General features: G+C 41.9%; 1 protein-coding gene across 8 annotated transcripts in view; it reads left to right on the top strand.

The window, feature by feature from the left end:
• The window catches only part of ARID4B (AT-rich interaction domain 4B), a 1,373,103-nt gene that overhangs the window by 1,107,773 nt on the left and 244,143 nt on the right, over positions 1-21,187 (top strand). For all 8 annotated transcript variants that reach the window (XM_073627572.1, XM_073627571.1, XM_073627570.1 and 5 more), the window contains one exon: positions 965-2,074. In XM_073627572.1, the coding sequence (XP_073483673.1) occupies positions 965-2,074 (1,110 nt within the window). The remainder of the gene's footprint in view (positions 1-964; positions 2,075-21,187) is intronic.

Below are 21,187 nucleotides of genomic sequence, written 5' to 3'. Positions count from 1 at the left end.
TACAGTTATACAGTACATGAGCATTGAGTTTAAAACTTTTTTTTTTTTAGAAATATTTGAACTATTTGTTTTGGCTTACGAATGTTACTGTGCACAGTTTATTTTGATAGGCATAGAACGACTGGGGGGTGCTTATGAGAGATGCTCTTTGTGGAATGCTTTTGAATAAGGCACAATTGCAACCAATACAGAAATGTGTCTGGTGCAATTGTTGGAAATGTTTGAAATGTTTTTAACCTTTTTGTGGTGGATTAATGTACTCTGAGCTTCTACTCTGTATTTCCTCTGGATGGGATATGCGGGATAAGCCTCTGTATACTGGGTATTAAAAAATAAGCATTGTTTGATCATCCTAATACAAGGGGGCAGACAAATCTAGTGAGTGAATGATTCACATGATGCTACGTGGATAGTGGAGCACTGGCACTTTGTCACTCTGAAGCGTGGATTTTGCACACTATTACACAAAAAGGAGGATATGTGTAAAGGTCACTGGCAGATTATATGGACATATAATGCAATGCAATGAACCCTACTCCTTACAGACATCAAATATTCCATATACTTTAGATGTAGGTAGAGTGCTAGGTCTGAACTTAAGGAGTTAGTCCTTCTATTTTGTATACATAAGAAAATGTAAATTGACAATATGCGCATAATATACATATAAATAATAAAACTACAGTAGGTTCTGAAGGTGTTGACAAGTCATACAACAGTTGTAAAAAAAATTGTATTGTAAAAATATTATATTGTTAAAAAAAAGATTTAAAAAATAAAGTCTGGGCCAAGTCTTATTTTAGAGACAATATGAATATAACACAAACATAAATATGAAATTAAAAGAAAAAAAGACAGTTTGATCGAATAGTCAGCATGCATATGGGACACCATTACTCACAATTTTAAATATGTTTGTTTTTGTTTTATTAAAGTGATATCTTTCTTCTTGTTCTTTGAACAGCTACAGAACTGTATGAAGACAGTATTAAACTGGATCAGAAAATGAATAAAAATGAAAAAGACTTTAATATGAGTAATATCAAGAATGACCTGGCAGCAAGAGCAGAAGGAAAGAGAAGTCAAGGAACAGAAGGAAGTTATTCTAGGGTAGACAAATTTGACTGCAAAGCAACACAAGAGGGGTCTTCAGATGAGACAGACTATAAGCTGGAGGCTTCTAGGAGGAAGAAATTTGTAACTAACTTTGACAAAATAGCCAAATCTCCTATTAAATCTAGTAAAAGGAAATTTATTTCATGTGGCAAAGGTTTAAATGCAAGCATAAATGATGAAAGTATCTCATGCAAAGAGATAACTGATAGGTTTGATGCTGACATCATTATGTCCTCTGATGAAGAGGAGCAGCCAAAGCCAAAAGTTCCATTGCTACAAAAGTGTAATGGTTTGGATGACAAAAAACAAAAATTGCAAACCGCAAGGTTGTATACAAGTTTACAGGACATGTCAGATAAAAAAGCTAAAACAAATTCTTCAGAAGAAAGGCTGAGAGCCAAAGACCCCAAAGATGTTTGGTCAAGTATTCAGGGGCAATGGCCTAAAAAGACTTTGAAGGAACTTTTTTCTGATTCAGATACAGAGGGAGCTTCATCTCCACATCACAAGGATTTAGAAGATACTCCTAATGATTCAACATTTCAGTCAGTTAATCATGAAACCAGAGATTTGTCTGTGGAATTTCTAAAACCTATAATTCACACCATTGAACTGAAACCAGCTGATAAAAAAATGGTTGAATTAGGTAAAAATAAAGTGGACTTACCCAGCAATGGAAGTAATTCTGTTCTGAATACACCTCCTACAACACCAGAATCTATCTCTTCCAGGATATATAGAAGATCACAGTTAACATTTCAAATATTTGAACATGCAGAAGCAAATCATGAAGAAGTAGAAAGCAAGAAAAGTGAAAATACCAGTGCAACTGAATTGGATAGTGTTACCTGTGAACTACAAGGTTTCCAGTTTGAAGGAAACCTTTCTCTGACAGGATTTGAAGTTGGCATCAACTCCAATAGTAGTAATCACCTAGAAAGAGAGAGCAAGGAAAAAGGTAAACTGCATAGGTGTTGTTAATACAGGCTAACTGTATTTTTATGTTTGTAATTGAAATGAATACTGTCAGGCATAGCATTGCCATCTACAAAACAACTTGTGGGTATAGATGTGAGACGTGTTGGCCTGGCGGCATGCATACCTATTATGTACAGATTTATTAGACATAAAGATGTATCACAACACATAGTGGTACTGTGGATACATGGCTAGTAACCAAGTGCCACATCCTAGAAATAGTACATGAAAATCATAGGAAGTGACTTTGGACTTTTTAGGCACAATAATACAAAGTAATTTATAAAACAAATATTTTATTTAGTGAAAAAACATACAAAAAGCGTTTATTAAAAAACCACAAAGCAATCTAGATGCATAAATATTCAATGTTCAATAAAGTTGCCACTGTACAGAGCCATACAAATGTATACAAAACCCGGAAATCTGGACATCAATCCAAGGTAAGTAAAGATCCAAGGGTATGGCTGGACAGTGGACATGCGATAAATATTTCAACTGGAAACTGTGCTCAATGTGTTACGCGTGCCTTCACGCTTCTTCAGGAGCTAAGATTATTGTGGTATATAATGTAACTTGGAATATCAAGTTTGTTTTAAAATACAGTTGTTAGGACAGGGACGGCCTGGGATTGTAGTGAAAAAATACGCAGAGTCCAGAATACGCATAAGTGTATTATTTGCCAATTAGGGGGTAAAGCTACAGTTGAGAAAATTATACTGGAAGGCTAAGGTAATTGAAAGCAGATAAATCTTGAATGCGGTACTATTAGGTAACAGAGATCCATTATACAGGAATCCAGCGGGATGTTTGGTATATGTATATACCAGAGGCCTTCCAGAGAGTAAGCCAGGAATAATGGGGATAAGAAAAATGAGTGTCCTGGAGGCAATGAATAAGGCAAACTGGACGTGACCGGTGATCGTCGATAGTGTCAAAGTCCCTTCCTATGATTTTCATGTTTTATGCACAGATATTATATCTGCCCTTAAAGCTGATTGTCCTTGTTGCTGATTTCCTTCATTCACTGAATATGTCATCCATCCTCTTGTTAACTCAGTAGTTGCTCTGAAATAGCCTGGTAATTTTTAAATTAAACTGTTAAAATGGTTCTAAAGGCAAAAGGTTTTTTATCCTAATGCATTTTATGCATTAAGATAAAAAAAAAGTTCTGTATGCAGCAGCCCCCCCCTTCCCAATACATACCTGAGCACCATCTCAAGCCAGTGATGTTGTTTGAGAGCCTCGGCTGTTCGGGACTCTTCCTCTTCATTGGCTGAGAAAGCAGCGTGTGTCATTGGCTCCCGCTGCTGTCAATCAAAGTCAGTGAACCAATGAGTAGAAAGAGGGGTGGGGCCGAGCCTCGGCTCTGTGTCTGATTGAACACAGAGCCTTGGCTCAGGTGCCCTCATAACAGGCTGCTTGCTGTGGGGGCATTTGGCAGGAGGGAGGGGCCAGGAGCGCTGGCAAAGTACCCGAGAAAAGGAGGATCAGGGCTGCTCTGTGCAAAACCACTGCACAGAGCAGGTGAGTATGACATGTTTGGTATTTAAAAAAAAAACAAAAAAAAAACACGTTAATATCACTTTATTTCCCCGTGGTTTCCTATTTGTAAGACCGGTGGCTGCTATGTCTTCTATTACCCCAGCCACCAGTCTTGGCACATCCCATTTGTAGTTCTATATACAGCAAACAGTGATGTATTTCCGTAGCGGTAGTGGACAGGACCACTGATCTGTACCGCCCATGGAGGCAGTGTCCTAAAAATGACAGCCCCGTTGAGCTGCTCTGAAAGGCTGCATCCAAGGGAGCCTTTAACCACGGCTGCCTTTGAAACAGTTTCACATGCAGCCGATGGTGAGGCTTGCAAGAGCCGCTCAGTGTGTAAAACCGGCACATGTAATGTAACTGCTTGCAGGTAGAAAGCCAGTTGTCAAAACTGTGCAATGATGTCGGGGGTGGGCGGTACCGAACTCTGACACACCTCATCTCCCATCTAGGTCAAGAGCCTCTGACGGAGGCCCTTTTCCATGTTATCAGCTGTGTCCAATCACAGCTGATCACAGTGTAAACAGGAAAAGCCGTGCATCGTCTTTTCCTCTACTCGCGCTGACAGATGAGTAGAGGAGAGCCAATCGGAAAGAGAAGTCAAGGAACAGAAGGAAGTTATTCTAGGGTAGACAAATTTGACTGCAAAGCAACACAAGAGGGGTCTTCAGATGAGACAGACTATAAGCTGGAGGCTTCTAGGAGGAAGAAATTTGTAACTAACTTTGACAAAATAGCCAAATCTCCTATTAAATCTAGTAAAAGGAAATTTATTTCATGTGGCAAAGGTTTAAATGCAAGCATAAATGATGAAAGTATCTCATGCAAAGAGATAACTGATAGGTTTGATGCTGACATTATTATGTCCTCTGATGAAGAGGAGCAGCCAAAGCCAAAAGTTCCATTGCTACAAAAGTGTAATGGTTTGGATGACAAAAAACAAAAATTGCAAACCGCAAGGTTGTATACAAGTTTACAGGACATGTCAGATAAAAAAGCTAAAACAAATTCTTCAGAAGAAAGGCTGAGAGCCAAAGACCCCAAAGATGTTTGGTCAAGTATTCAGGGGCAATGGCCTAAAAAGACTTTGAAGGAACTTTTTTCTGATTCAGATACAGAGGGAGCTTCATCTCCATGCCACAAGGATTTAGAAGATACTCTTAATGATTCAACATTTCAGTCAGTTAATCATGAAACCAGAGATTTGTCCATGGAATTTCTAAAACCTATAATTCACACCATTGAACTGAAACCAGCTGATAAAAAAATGGTTGAATTAGGTAAAAATAAAGTGGACTTACCCAGCAGTGGAAGTAATTCTGTACTGAATACACCTCCTACAACACCAGAATCTATCTCTTCCAGGATATATAGAAGATCACAGTTTAACATTTCAAATATTTTGAAACAGTTTCACATGCAGCCGATGGTGAGGCTTGCAAGAGCGGCTCAGTGTGTAAAACCGGCACATGTAATGTAACTGCTTGCAGGTAGAAAGCCAGTTGTCAAAACTGTGCAGTGATGTCGGGGGTGGGCGGGACCGAACTCCGACACACCTCATCTCCCATTTAGGTCAAGAGCCTCTGACGGAGGCCCTTTTCCATGTTATCAGCTGTGTCCAATCACAGCTGATCACAGTGTAAAGAGGAAAAGCCGTGCATCGGCTTTTCCTCTACTCGCGCTGACAGATGAGGAGAGCCAATCGGCTGCTCTCCTGACAGGGGGGTCTGCGCTGATTGATTATCAGTGCAGCCCCCCCAAGGATGCCCACCCATGGCCACCAGGGATGCCCATCCATGACCAGCAAGGATTCCCACCCATGTCCACCAGGGATGCCCACACATGACCACCAGGTAAGCCCACTAGAGCCCACCAGGGATGGCAATCATTGCCCATTAGGGATGGCACTCTGTGCCCATCAGTGCTGCCTATCAGTGCCGCCCATCAGTGCCACCTTTCAGTGCCCATTAGTGCTGTATTTCAGTGGCACCTATCAGTGCCGCCTATCAGTGCTCCATATTAAAGCCACCTCATCAGTGCCAATCTGTACTGCCTCATCAGTGAAGGAGAAAATGTACTTATTTACATTTTGTAACAGAAACAAAGAAAAACCACTGCTTTAGAGTGAGAGGAGAGGATATGATGTAATCACTGCAGAGCAGATGCTGTTATCTTTTGAATTACAGAGATGATTTCCTGAAATTTCAGTTAGACTTTTCTCTTCAATGGTAAGGAATTTCACAAATGTATTAACTGTTTAGTGTTATTGTAGGTGGGTGTACTAATGAGTGATTTTTTTCTGCCTATCCCGGAGATCTTCTTTAGGCTTGTGATCAATAATAGCCAAAATGTGCTGCAGAGCTTCTCTTCCACAGGTGCATAAGTTAGGAGGGCCTATCTTAATGTACAGTTGCTATAGTTATCTTTGTGTTTGTAATCTGTAACAGCCAAAATGTATTACAATCCCCATCTCCCACAGGTCAGAGAAAATTGTATCATAGTATGCAGGCCCATTTCATATGCATTTTGACAGTATCCGCATTTCCAGACTTTCCTGGCTGTTGATGATTATGACACAACTGCATATAAAATGCAAAAAAACACCTAGGTTTTATGATCACAAAGATGAGAGAAAGCATGTTGGCCAGCACCCCCTTCACTCCTGCTCCCAAGTCTCCCCATACACTTATAAAAAAAAAAATGAAACACTTTTTAAGCTTTGCATCCAGAGATGATGGCAATTGATTGGTCACAAGCAAGTGCAAGAACAGGATATTGTAGGCTAGCCTGGACCAGCACAAAAATGAGTTTGTCAGTGAGCTCAGCGCTCATGTGCTACATTCTGAGTTACAGTACTGCACGAGCATGAGAGCACCCTAACAGTACACAGCTATGTGCAGTTGGGCTTCAGAAATAGCTGTCAACTAACCATGCTGGGAGTTCTTATACTATAGGCACTTATAGCCGTATTAAACCCAAAACAAGCCATATCTTATTGCAGCTTATTCTAGGTATTTTTAGAGCCTGCAGCCATCCAGCACCAGGGCCTACATGTCAGCATCCATGAAATTATGTTTTTAGGACTAGGAACTGGCCTCTTTTACACCATACTGTGATCTGTACACTCCCTTCCAGAATATAGACTTCCTCTCCCCTAGTATATTCACAGTACTGAGCCTATATCATAAATTCTGTCAGCTTGGATCTCCTTTTTTTTTGTCCTATTAGCGACTTTTTTCTGTACAACCACACCATCAGTGCGCCAATATTGTATGTGTTTTGTGATTGTTTACTAATTCTTAGATCTAATGGCTGCATTAGTTTTCTTTTTTAGGCTTTTTTTCTTCTATTTTTGCCTGGTGATTCAGCCAGTAAGTCTGTTGTTTTTCAAAAGAACAAGCTCTCCAGCAGAATGCAGCAGTTAGAGAGACAAGACAAACCATTTAACACTGACTGAGTGCGTACCATGATCAACTTTTATTTATATAAAACCTTTATTCCAAAGTGAAAAAAATATTTGTAGTAACTGCTACTAATATACTAGCTGGAGTTTAGCTTCAATTTATTACTGTATCTAAATCTGCTAGTACATCTAATACTCTCCACCCCCAGACTGACAATGCCGCTGTCCAAAGGTTCTCCTGTTCTCCTTTGTCCATTGTGGGGCACTTTAATATAGGAGGTGTGTTACTGGCCGGATCACCAGGTAAACACGGGGTAAAAAGCCCAAAAAAAAAAAAATGAATGCAACCACCACATCTAATGATTTGTAAGCTGCAATATATTACATCTTGATTTCGGGTTTAATACTGCTTTAAATGTGCCAAAGAGTTTGGATTTATATATTTAACAATTTCTTACCAGAATCGTGATAGAACTATGATGCATATTTTGAGCTCCCAAGTGCATTAATTTACATTTTTCATTTTTAAACCTCATCTGCCAAAAAAAAAAAAAAAACACTCCTCTATTTCAACTAGGTCTTCTTGTAAGGTTGTTATATCCTATTGCAAAGTTATTCCCCTGCTTAGCTTTCTATCGTTGGCAAACACTGTGTTTGAACACTTTCCCAACCTCTATAACCTTTATGAGCAAGTTAAATAGAATTGGTCCTGGGACAACGCTGTGGCACACCATTCACACCTCTAGACCAGTGTTTCTCAACCTTTTTCCAGTCGGGGCACCCTTAAAAGTCTTGAGGCACCCCAGTCTGAGGCTTAGTTCACGTTACTGTGTGTCGCAGAACATGCACTCATTCCTGACACACAGACAAATGCTCTGCTCTTTTAGGGGTGCCATTAATTCCTAATGGTATCCCACACATTGGAAAATGTGGGGTGCTTTTGGTGCAGTGCAATTTAAAAAAAAAAAAGGTTGGGATTTCTTTCCCTGCATTTTTGTGGGTAGGGAAGCCTATTGAAATGAATGGGCTGCCCTACATGCAGCACGCAGCCACACAGATGTGAACCAAGGGCTTGAGTAGTGGTAAAACCACATGGTTAAGCTGTTTTTACCACCCCCAACTTCTCCCCCTCTAGCTGCAGAGGCAGCAGCTGGGAGTGTACACATGCTGTGGCTGCAGCTGGAGGTATACCCAGGGTGAATGGGGCTGCACTGCAACAGAAGAAAACAGGTGGTGAGGAGGCAACATAATGCCTCTTTACCGCCTGTCAAATGCCTCTGAAAAGCGATCTGTGCATGGGTTGCTTTTCGGAGAAGCAGTCCTTGCTGCTATCACAAACGAGCCCTACAAAAGCAGTTCTTATGGTACAGGAATGGGGGGGGGGGCGGCAGGATTAAAAGTAACATACACACACATGCACACATGCATACAGACACATACAGACACTTGTACATACACACATACAGACACTTGTACAAACACATATAGACACATACAGACACGTGTACACACACATATAGACACGTGTACACACACATACAGACATGTGTACACAGACACATACAGACGTGTATACAGACACATATACACATACAGACACATGCCCACACACATGCACACACACATACAGACACATGCACACACACATGCAGACACATGCACACATACAGACACTTGTACACTCACATGCACACACACATAACAGACACACGCACACACACACATAACAGACACATGTACACACACATACAGACACATGTACACACACACACACACACACAGACAGTCAGACACTCACATGCACACACACAGACAGTCCGACACTCACATGCACACACACACACAGACATGTATAAAGCCCTTTTAAACCGAATCTAGCTTCTAGCACAGTACCTTTCCGGTTTCCTCATTCAGCTGGGTACTGCACTGTAGGGGGAAGCAGAGAGCACAGAACACTCCCCTGCACTTTACTTTCACTTTGCTGAGGTTGACGGAGCTTCTCACCGTGCCAATGTACAGTTCGGCAGGGGATCAAGAGATCGTGCTCATCTGACAGCCCTTCTCTCCCCTATCCCGCGGCACACCTGAGCACCTCTGACGGCACAGCAGTGTGCCGCGGCACACTGGTTGAGAAAGCTGCTCTAGACCATTCAGAAAATATGCCATTAATCACCACCCTTTGGCTGTGCTCCTGTATCTAGGTACATACAATATCATCAATGCAAATGGCCTTAATTTGTAAAATAAGCGTTTGTGGAGTACTGTTTCTAATGCCTTCGTGAAATCTAGATATACTACATCTGCAGGCCTTACTCTATCCAAACAAAAAACATATATTGCACACAACACCTGGACCATGTACTGGAAAGTGATTCACATATATAAATACAATGTGGTAAAAGGTATGTGATGCTAATATCTTGTATAACACATCATTAAATAAAAATGTGTAAATTAATCCGTGCAATGAACATAATAAACAAATGGAATTGCTAACCACAAGGAGAAGGGGAGGGTGATACTTTTTTGGTCATAAAGACCACAAAACATAGTCCATATGTGTTGGAAAAATCAATAATAGATAGTCCATCACAAAAGCTAAAAAAAGTCTAGAGAAAGAAGCAGCATGTATGAATCAACAGCCCAGTCCTCATTGGCAGCTCAGTGTAATATAACCGCATGCCACCCAGCCATCCACTCGCAGTTGACAAGGGAAGCTGAGAGGACTCCAATAAATGGCAAACAACAACTTTAATAAAATGCAATAGCCACTTACATGACAGCTTATCTGTGTATGCTTGCTGAAGGGGTCCTGAACAGATCATCCATCAAACCACTCCTGGCCAGGGAATGGAATGTGGGCAAGAGGAGATCTGGAAACTGACAACATGTGCCTCTGGGAGGGGAAAGCCGCAATACAGTCAGCACACCGAGGGAAAGCCACTGAAGGAAGCCACTCGTACACAGAACCACACTGACTGGGGGAACACAGAAAGTGTCACGTCTCCAAGTTGGATAAATAGAGACATAGAACAGGCATTTAAAGAAGGCTCGGCAGGACAATTGGCTATAATATGATTTAGGGACACCCGCTCAGGACTACTTCTACCTCACAGCAAAAAATATGTATGCGTTTCATAATATCATGCTTTCACTCATCATAAATAATTATATATGATTGTATAAAACTCTATATTCAGATAAACTACAATTAACTATGCGTATCACAAAAGTGAATTATTAAATAAATAGAAAATTCTTGTTTTCATTTTAAAACAACTCTTATACCAAGAGAAAACTATGAAAATAAAAAAAAAAATGAAAATTTGTGTTTTTAACATCACCCTACATATGTAAAAAAAATAATAAATTGTTTAAAATGAAAAATACATCAAATGTCCCAACTTCCTGGAATAAATTGAAGGACCTAATCTAGTTTAGGATCTAAACTGGATATAGTGCAGTAAAGAATCGTATGCAGCTCAAGATCTTCATTGGGACCATTTGGTGGCAAAGTATTACATTTGGAAATCCAATAGATCTTTTGTCTACAGAGCTTCAGAAATCTTTCATTCTCTGTATTAACTGGTGTAAACTCTATTGCAAAAATCTTGAGGTCTGCAATATTTTTTATTATGTTTAGAAGTAAAATGGCAGGGGACACTATGATTAAGTCACCCATTAACATTGAGTCTGCAATGGTCTCCAATCCTCTTGTGCAATGTTCTTTTAGTACATCCAATATAGAAGAGGTTTCAGGGACAGACCAGACCATAAATCATGTACTCTGTAAAGCATGTGATAAACTGCTTGACAGGATAGACTGCATCCACAGAATGATACATTTTCTGGCCATTCGTGATAAACCACCTAAGTTAAACACTTGGGTTTTCTACATTGGAAAACCCCTAATCTATTGTCGAAAGATGGCCTTATTGCAAATTTATCCCCATTGTTTACTACGTTTACTAGAGACCAATTGGTTATTTAGATAACAGGCTTTTTAAAAACTGGACCTCATTTGTGATCATGCAACAAGATATACTAGTTTGATTAACATATGTTTGATCTCTGAAAACTAAGATTAAATTTAGTATTAAACTGTATATTATCCATAGATATAGGCTTCTATTTTCTCTCAGGCTCATCAGTTAAATACCTGTTAAAGCAGAGTTCCGCCTGGGTAAAAAAAAATTAAAAGTCAGCAGCTACAAATACTGCAGCTGCTGACTTTTACTATATCGACACTTACCTGTCCAGGGAGCCCATGATGTCGGCACCCGAAGCCGACACGTCCCTCAGCTCCGGGTGCAGGTGCCACCATCCTTACTAAGGGAAACAGGAAGTGAAACCTTATGGCTTCACAGCCTGTTTTCTACTGCACATACGTGAGCGCCGCTGCACTTTCTGAATGGTCCCTGCTGTCTTCTGGGACCTGTGTGTCTCCCAGAAGGCAGCGGGGGGGGGGGGCGGGCATTGCATAGATCGCTGCACAAGATTGCAGGCAATCTTTCCCCGGAAGTTGGAGCAGATACCTGGATTTGATAGGTATCTGCTCCCCACTCCCCCCCGAAAGGTGCCAAATGTGGCATCGGAGTGGGGGGGGAGATCCGATCCATTTCTGGGTGGAACTCAAGCTTTGAAGGCCTGCATACTGTACATCATCTGGATATCCTTTGTCTTTAAAGAGAAACTGCAGTCCCTTCACATAATTTGTAATAAATACATCTTTGTCATTCTGAAGCTTCCCTACAACCACTTTGCATATTATTTTATATATAATGTGATTCTGTACTGGCCAAATATGCTGCAGAAATCTCCATCCACTGATTCTGGCTGCAATCATTTTAACTCTGAGCAGCTGAAGCTGCTGCCTGTTCACTTCCTGGATTTACACAGACACACAGAGGCACACCTCCAGCTTTGCAGCTCTGATTGGCCCTCTTATGACTCATCCCCCCTCCCTTGCTGGCAAACTCTCACCAGAGTGAGAGAGAGAGAGAAAGAGAGCTTTGCACTATGTCAAACACCTTGGCATTTTTCCAGACAAGAAACAGGAAGTGGGCTGTATAAGGTATTTACTGGCAGAAAAAAAATGTTTAACTATCCAAAGTTAAAACTTAAAACAAGGGCAGAGGATTTAATAGATGGAAAGATGTACAAATGACTGAAGTTCCACTTTAAATCTATCCACCGGAACAGTGCTCTGTTCTTTCTTTTTTGTATATTTTCTTTTTATTATTATAAATTCATTTTAAAAAATCCATTACACACATTTACTTATCCATTTCACATTGCATTTCAAATGCAAGTTCTTAAGACCCCTCTCCCCCCTCCCAAAAGAAGGCAAAAAAAAACCCCGATGTCCCCCTGTCCCCCAAACCCTCACTTCTCGCAAGGACCAATTTTTCCTTCCATATCTATTCCAGTATCATAACCACTCCTCTTGCTCTTGAATAATCCGATGTCATACCCCGCCTCTGGTCAACAATCTGAATCCCCAAGCATATCCATATACCCCGTAGATTTTTTAAACTTTAGTCACTTTCCCCAGATAGTATAGTATTTCCTTAGGGAGTCTTATACTGTGTGCATTTTTTCCTCAATGGATCTCAGCCCATCAACCTTTGCAACCCATTCTCTTATACTCGGGACTTCTGGTGTTTGCCAAAGTCTCGGTATCAAACTTTTGGCTGCGTTTAATAAATGCGTCACTAAAGTATTCTTATACTGGTTTTTCTGTGCTGTGGAACAAACATCTCCATGGCTCCAACTGTATATGTTCTCCTGTATTTATGCGGATTGCCTTGGTAATACCCTCCCAGTAAGGCTGTATCTTTATAGATTCCCACCACAGAAGCGTGTCTCCATTCATTCCCGATTCCTCCTCCCATTTCCCTATATATGGCGAGTATGTAGGATCTGCTTCATTTACCAATATTTTATATATTTTGGATATCCTTTGCTTTATGCACAAGGGGAGCAGCACAGCTTCTCAATTGACCTCAAATTGTCTTTCCTCCATGGTGGCTGTGGTAGTGATTGTGAAAAGTGCAGTAATTGTGTATACCTCCATCTAGTGTCAACCTACCCCATTTTGCCTGATCTCAGACAACGTGCACATTGTATTCCCCACATCCTGTAACTGTATCTCCTCTTTTTTTGCCCATCTAACAAAATATAAGTAGTCCTCTTTCCCTGGTTTAAAGTAATTTGTGTCTTTTAATGAAATTAAGGGTGCGTTATATTCCCAATGGTATAGCCTACAAAGCCCATCCCATTTACTAAAAGTGTTTCTAGTCAATGGGTTTGTGCTACTAGCTAATTCTCGATATCGTCGTGGGATCCATACCATCTTTTATAAATCCACCTTACTTTGTGTCAGTTCTATCTCCACCCAACTTTTACCTTTCTTATTGTGCATCCACTTCGCTATTGGTGAAATACTAATTGACTAGTAATACTTTTTAAAATCGGGTGCTGCTAGTCCCCCTGCCTTTTTCTCCTTTACCAACACACGGTGTAGGAGATCCTGGGTCGTTTATGTACCCATATGTATTTTAATACAATGGATCTTAACTTCCTGAAGTATTCCTGAGGTAAAGTCATTTGAATCATTAGAAATGTATATATATTAGTTTAGGCAGTGGCGGAACTTTCAGGGTTGCAGCAGTCGAACTTGTGACTGGGCCCTGCCATTCTGCCGCTGTAGGGGGGCCCCAAGACCCGGCATCTCCCCCTGCACCTCTGGCTTTCAGTTTGGGATTCAGTGGGGGGAGTGGGAGTCAGCGATCGGCAGCTCTATGGTACCTGTGGGGCTTGTAGTTCTCCTCCCAAGTGTATACAGTGGACAGGGGAGGGGCCTTTGACCCGGGCAGCTATCAGTTTCACTCTTTAGTGTGCAAGTGAGTTGCTCTGCTTGTACACTCTTGCTGATAGCTGCCCGGGTCAGAGGTCCCTCCCCCCTCTACTGTATACAATCGGGAGGAGAACTACAAGTCCCAGGGAGATTGCGTGGTCCACAGGCACCATAGAGCTGTCGATCGCCTCCTCCCACCTCCCCCTGTGCTGGGGGTTGGAGGTGCACAGACAGTGGAGACCAGCCAGGTACATGGGGAACCTCTGAAGGGGGGAAGCTGTCTGGGGACTCTAATGTAAGTTTGGGCCCTCTGGGGACCCTGATGTAAGGGGGGGCTCTCTGGGGACCCTGATGTAAGGGGGGGCTCTCTGGGGACCCTGATTTAAGGGGGCCTCTGGGGACCCTGATGTAAGAGGGGGCTCTCTAAAGACACTGATGTAAGAGGGGGGCTCTCTGGGGACCTGATGTAAGAGGGGGCTCTCTGGGGACCCTGATGTATTGGGGGGCTCTCTGGAGACCCTGATGTAAGGGGGGCTCTCTGGGGACCCTGATATATGGGGGGCTCTCTGGTGACCCTGATGTAAGGGGGGCTCTCTGGGGACCCTGATGTAAGAGGGGGCTCTCTGGGGACTTTGATGTAAGGGGGACTCTATGGAGTATGAAGTATTCCTGGGTTAAAGTAATTTGAATCATTAGAAATGTGTATATAAGCTTAGGCAGTGGCGGAACTTTCAGGGTTGCAGCAGTCGAACTTGCAACTGGGCCCTGCCATTCTGCCGCTGTGGCTACACTGAATATACCTGTGAATAAGCCTGTGGCTTTTTTGAGACAATACATCTGGGTTTTCAGTGTCTAGGCATATACAATCGTTCTTTTATTTGGATTTTTTTCTCCACCATTGCAGTTCAACACCAGGACGAGAGCAATAGGAACTAATTGATATTGGAGAAATAATACACCTGTTCGTCAGGGTTTTTCCCTGTTATCTTGGACAAATATCTATATTCACTCATTGTTGTGCCTTTACTTGTGTTTCACACTTGGCCCCACTGACTGACCGACCGGTGATATGAACAGCAATATGGGTACATCAGGATGAGTGTGGATATTTTGGCTTATACACAGGGTATTAGCAGGATGTTTGGCTTGCTCCTACTTTTTTGTATTTTGCTTTTTTAAGCAATAAATGTAATTCTTTAGGGTGTGTAAATATCTCTTTATTTTTTATTTTTATTTTTTGATTTAGTGTTATCATTGATTACACCCCCCTCTCCGGGGGCCCTGATGTTAGGGGTGGGCTCTCTGGGGACCCTGATGTAAGGGGTGCTCTCTGGGGACCCTGATGTAAGGGGAGGCTCTCTGGGAACCCTGATGCAATGAAGGGGGCTCTGGGCAGCCTGATGTAAGTGGGGGACCTCTGGGGACCCTGTTTAGGGGGATCTGCACTCAGATATGTAACAATTTTTATATATATATATATATATATATATATATATATATACACATACACACACACACGCGTATATTGTATACATGTGTATGCCCGCCCAAGCGTATGACTTTCTTTACTTGCTACACTGCTATGGGCTATAGCCCGAGATCTTTTGTAGACCTAGGAATGCCCCTGGTGGGGGCCCTTCATGGTTTCTTGCACCGGGGCCCTGAAGATTCTAGTTATGCCTCTGAGCTTAGGAGGAACATTCATTTTTAAAGTGTTTATTCTGCCTAGCCAAGAAAGGGGTCTATGTCTCAGGGGGTTCAATTGCTCCTCAATCTTGAGCACTGGGATATAGTTGGCCTTGTACAGGGTCATTAAGGATGCAGTCAGCCTAACTCCAAGGTATCCCAATTCCTCTCTACACCATACAAAGGGAAATTTAGGTTGTATTACCTTCTGTTCTCTTTTTGGGGTTATGTTCAGAATCTCAGACTTAGTTATATTGATTTTAAAGTTTGACATCTTCCCATATCGGTCCAATTCATCCAGCACAATTGGCAATGTTAGCCTAGGGTTGGATATGTAGAATAGCACATCGTCTGCATACGCAGCCACTTTGTATTCCTTGTCTCCCACTCTCACACCCCTGATGTCTGCGATTTTACTGATTGCTGCTAGCAGGGCTATCCCAAACTGCATTTGAAAGATTGGCCATCCTTGCCTAGTGCCATTAAATATTAAAAAGGGGAGGGATAAACTTCTGTTTACTTTAATCTTTGCAGTTGGATGATAGTAGAATGTAGAGATCCATCGCATCATCCTATTGCCTAAATGTCTCAAAGTTTCTAACATAAAGCCCCAGTCTACCCTGTCAAAGGTCTTCTAGGCATCTATCAACAGGACTTCATGTATCAAAATGAATGACTTAAGGCAATTATCCCTTCCCTCCCGTCCTGTCACAAATCCTACCTGATCATTATGAATCCATCTTGGAAATAATGGTTTTAGTCTTTCTGCTATTATTTTGGCAAAGATCTTTGTATCTATGTTTAACAGTGATATCTGTCTATAACTCGTAGGGGCTGCAGGGTCCTTTCCCTCCTTCAAAATAATGCCGTGTACACACCGACGGATTCGTATGTGATGACGTACGACCAGACTAAAATAAGGAAGTTGATGGCCAGTAGCCAATAGCTGCCCTAGCTTCAGTTTTCATCCATCGGACTAGCATGGGGATGATAGGCTCAATGGTATTTCACTTGGATACACATAGTTTCAGTTAAATGTTATATTGCTTTATGTACAAAGTGTGGTCCATTATCACTGTAGATCTTTTCAGGGATTCCGAATCTAGGAATTATGTCTTTTAGTAACACTTTGCCATGGCATCCGCACTTCCTTTCGGGAATACCTCCACTCATTTGGTCAGGGCGTCTATGATTACCAAACAATATTTCTTCCTTTCACACTTGTCTAGTTCAATAAAATCCATCCAAATGTGTTGGCATGGAGATTGTGCCATGGGGAACTTCCCTTTCTGTGGTTTTATGCCACCTTGGGCATTATTTTTTGCACATATGATACACTGAGAGCAAAAAAATATTGAGTAGTTAGTAAAACCATATGCTGTGCATACCTTTTCTAACAAGGCTACCATGCCCCCGCTTGACACATGAGTCACTCCATGTGTCAACACTACAGCATATCTGAAGAGAGATTTTGGTAATGCAGGTTTGTCTTCAGGAGACATGTAGTTTACAACAAGTTTACATCCTTTTGTCTGCCACAATTTCTTTTTAATAGGCGGTGCTACATGTTGCATGTCTTTAAGGATTATATAGTCTACTTGTGGTGTTTCCTCATTTTGTTTGAGTATCTGTTGTTGGGTTGCTGTTTTTGCAGCTTCATCTGCTTTTCATTTTCCCTATGATACTGGGTCAGTATGTGTGGTATGTGCTTGACATTTGCAGATAGCTAGTTGTTTGGGTAGCTGGATTGCATCAAGTAATTTTAGTATAAAATCAGTATGTGAGATGGGTTTTCCACTAGAGGTCACCATTCCCCTATGCTTCCATTGCTGTGCAAACACATGGACTGTTGAAAATGCATATTGGCTATCTGTATAGATGGTAACAGATTTGCCAGTTGAGAGCTTGCAGGCCCTGGTTGGTGCCACAAGCTCTGCAACCTGTGCTGAAAAGTGTTTAGGCAATGGTTTAGCCTCAATAACCTTATGTTGTATTAGTGCAGCATAGCCTGTGGCACTGGTACCATCTAGGTTTATCTTACTTGAACCATCAACATAGAGTGTCATGTCAGGGATTGGTAATGGAGTATCTTTTAGGTCAGCTCTGGGTAATACCTTAAGGGTTAAAGGGTGGTACAAAACTACTAATGCTGATGCTTTGATAGCCTTAGCCGCTGCTACTACTGCCTGTACACAGGGTGGTAACGCTCTAGCTACACTGTCTAGATTTGTTGAATAGTGTGCAACAGGTCTTTGGCATCCACCATGTTCTTGTGTCAATACTGAGGTCATGTGTCCCTCTCTGGAGTCAACAGTTTGTTCAAAAGCCTTTTCATAATTTGGTAGGGCAAGAACAGAGGGGCTTGCCAAAACCTGTTTAAGGTTAACAAATGCCTCATTAGTCTTGTTATTCCACTGAATTTCGTCCTGTGGTGCCATAGGACTACCATGTATTGCGTGTATCAAGGGCGTTGTCAGAAGTGAGTAGTTCGGTATCCAAGCCCTACAGAAATTAGCCATCCCTAAAAAAGGACATCATTTGCTTCTTTGTGATGGGCTTGGGTACTTGGAGTATGGCAGAGATTCTAGCATAATCGAGATGCTTTACTTTCAGGGACAGTTTGTACCCTAGATACTTGACCATCTTTTGCCACTATTGTAACTTTGCCTTGTTGACTTTATGGCTCATATAAGAATTGTAACAAGGCTAATGTGTCTGACCTACAGGTCTTCTTGTCTGGGGATGCCAATAGTATATCATCCACATACAGGAGAATCTGGCTGTTCCCCGGGGGTTGGAATTTAGCCAGGTTTGCTGACATTGCCTGTGAAAAAATAGTTGGAGACTCACAATCACTCTGAGGTATTTTATTGAATGTATACCTTTTCCCTTTGTAGGTGAATGCAAACCAAAATTGGTGACCTGGGTGTATTAAAATGCTGAAGAAAGTGTTACTTATGTCAACCACTGTGAAAAATATATTTATTTTTGGATTTTAGATCATTGAGAGTGTGCGGCTCATGTACCACTGGTGCCCTTGGTATGACTGCCTGGTTGACTGCCTGTAAGTCCCGTACCATCCTCCATTCAGTAGAAGGGGGTGCCTTCTTTACAGGAAAAAGAGGAGTGTTACATGGGCTATCAGGACAGAGAACTATTACTCCTGCTTGTAAAAGGGATTCTATCACTGGAGCTATACCCTCTTCTGCCTCCTTTTTAAGGGGGTACTGTCTTTGATGGGGTCGATGGTGGGACCTTGGGGTGATGGTTATTGGCTGTACTCCTTTCATGAGGCCCACATCTGCCGGCCTTGTTGACCATAAGGCCTCAGACAATTGTCCTAAGGGGTCTTCCTGTATGGTTAAGTTTCATTCAGCGAATGTCTTCCAGACATGAACTGAAGGCATGGTTATGACTTCATGACCCAGGGGGGCGCTGACAGTACACATCTTTAGACTCACTGTACCATAGTCCAGGTGTCTCTGTTAGACTCCAATCTGTTAAACCTTGGCACATTCTTATAAAGAAGCCTAGATCCTTCCATGAGCAGTTGGAAGGTTTGGACAGGGACAGGTGTGGGACTTCTTCTTTAAAAAGATGTTTCTTCCTTGGTGGTATGCAGCATGTTGATGCACAGTATCCCTGTTCATTCCAATAAATGTTGGTAAATTGTATCCTGGTTTCCTTATGTGAGAAGAAATCTTTGGCATACAAGTCACTAGGCCCTGGAGTGTTCTTGAACCACATCGTACAGTGAACTAGGTTATCTGGTTGAACACTTACATACGCCTTTTCCTTCATAATACTTTGTGTATAGGCAGTCATTTTCCCTACCACATGTTCAGTTTCTTTATCTTTCAAATACACATCTTGGGAGTAATAATAGAAGGATTCAGCCTTTGGAATTGAAAGCTGTCCCCCTTATTTGAACTCAGAATCCTTTATTTCCTGCGTGCACAGACATGCGCATGGATGACATGAGATCCTTTCCCAGCAGATTCACAGGCCACATCGTTGACAAAATCACTCTAGTGGTTACTCCCATACCAGTCTTTGGGTCTTCTATTGTTATATACTCAGAAAGGCATTCTCAACGGCTTGTCCATTTACTCCTTGGACCAAAATGGACTTAGTTGAGTATGTTACATGGGGTACATCTTCTGGATGGATTAAGGTGCGGGAAGCCCCTGAGTCTACCAAAAATGTTATTGGTCTTCCCTCTACCTTAAGTTTCCCCTGGGGTAGGCTTTCAACATATCCTGTCCTACTCAGGTGAGCTATGCATTCCGCATTCTCTAGTCATTCTGCTTTCCAGGGACCTGGTCCATCAGGACAGTCCCTTGCCAAATGTCCTTGTTGTCCGCATGTTCAACAAGTTCTTTGTTCCGACCAATTTCCTTCCCATCTGTCTCCTTTACCTTTTGTCCCACATCCTCTTCCTCTTGATCTTCTTCTAAATCTGCCTCTCCCTCTTCCTCTTTGGACCATCTCAGATTTTCCTTCCACTGTAAATTCTTCTGCTTCACTGCCACTATCTTCGCTTCCTTGCACAAAAACCTTCACTTTCATGTTTTTTTTTTATTTCTGCCTTAGATATTTCTCTGAATGTTTAGCATATTGTAACACATCCAGCACCCCCACCATTCTATATGTAACCATACTTTTTATAATGTAGTCTGAAATCTTGGGTTTTAAGCCGTTAACAAAAGCTATTTTTAATTGTTGTTGGTCTGCACTATTTATGTCTTCATTCTCCAGTAGTTCTGAATATACTTTAAAAATTGCTCTCAGTTTGTTTAGTTTAGTCTCCCACATTCTCATTATTTTCCTGTACTGTTAAATTTATCTCTTGCCAGTCTGTCCTCTGGAACCATCGGACCGTACACCTCTGTAATAATGCATCCAATCTATTTGTGAGGTCTCCCGCATCAGGAGTGAGTGGTTGTCTTGGTGCATTCGGTTGTCGTCCTACCTGTGGTACATAAGGATCCCAATCTCCCTTTACTGAAGCCCAATCGGATGCCAGGAGCCTCCTTAGTGCTCTTTCCATTTCTATCCCATCTAGTTTATAACGATCTTTTAATCCCCTTATGGCCTCTACAAATTCAGTTGGACCTAATTTTGGAGGTTTAATATGTTCCGTAGACTTTTGAATATCGCTTTCTGTCCATGGTCTATATACCGTCATAGTAGGGGGAAATAGTCCCCCTGCTCCGTCACCTTGGCCTGCTCTGGGGTTAGGTACTTCAATAAGTGGGCACTGTTTGGCTTCATGTGTGTTCAGTATCCCCCTTCTACTTCCCAGCCCAGTTAGACCCATAGATATGACTTCTGCCAATGTCTCTAACATGGACTTGCTCAATGTTGGTGTTTTGGTCTGGGGCCTCTTAGAACTCCGATGAGATTGGGGAAGTAGGTTTGCGGTTTTGTGGAGGGGGCGTTCCCTTCAAGGGGGTTGACATTTGGGGCCGGGCCTTAGCCGTCCTATGATTTTCAGGGGGTTGATCATTATAAGGGGGGGGGGGTGCCTGGGGTTGCGGCCTCTGGAGAAACACAAGGGTTTAATCTTCCCTGTCCATTAGGGGCAGTTGGGCTTG

This window comes from Aquarana catesbeiana, linkage group LG04, assembly GCF_042186555.1.
Source record: "Aquarana catesbeiana isolate 2022-GZ linkage group LG04, ASM4218655v1, whole genome shotgun sequence".
NCBI lineage: Eukaryota > Metazoa > Chordata > Amphibia > Anura > Ranidae > Aquarana > Aquarana catesbeiana.
Note: the sequence above shows the minus strand (reverse complement) of the source record. Positions and strands in the feature narration are given on the sequence as shown.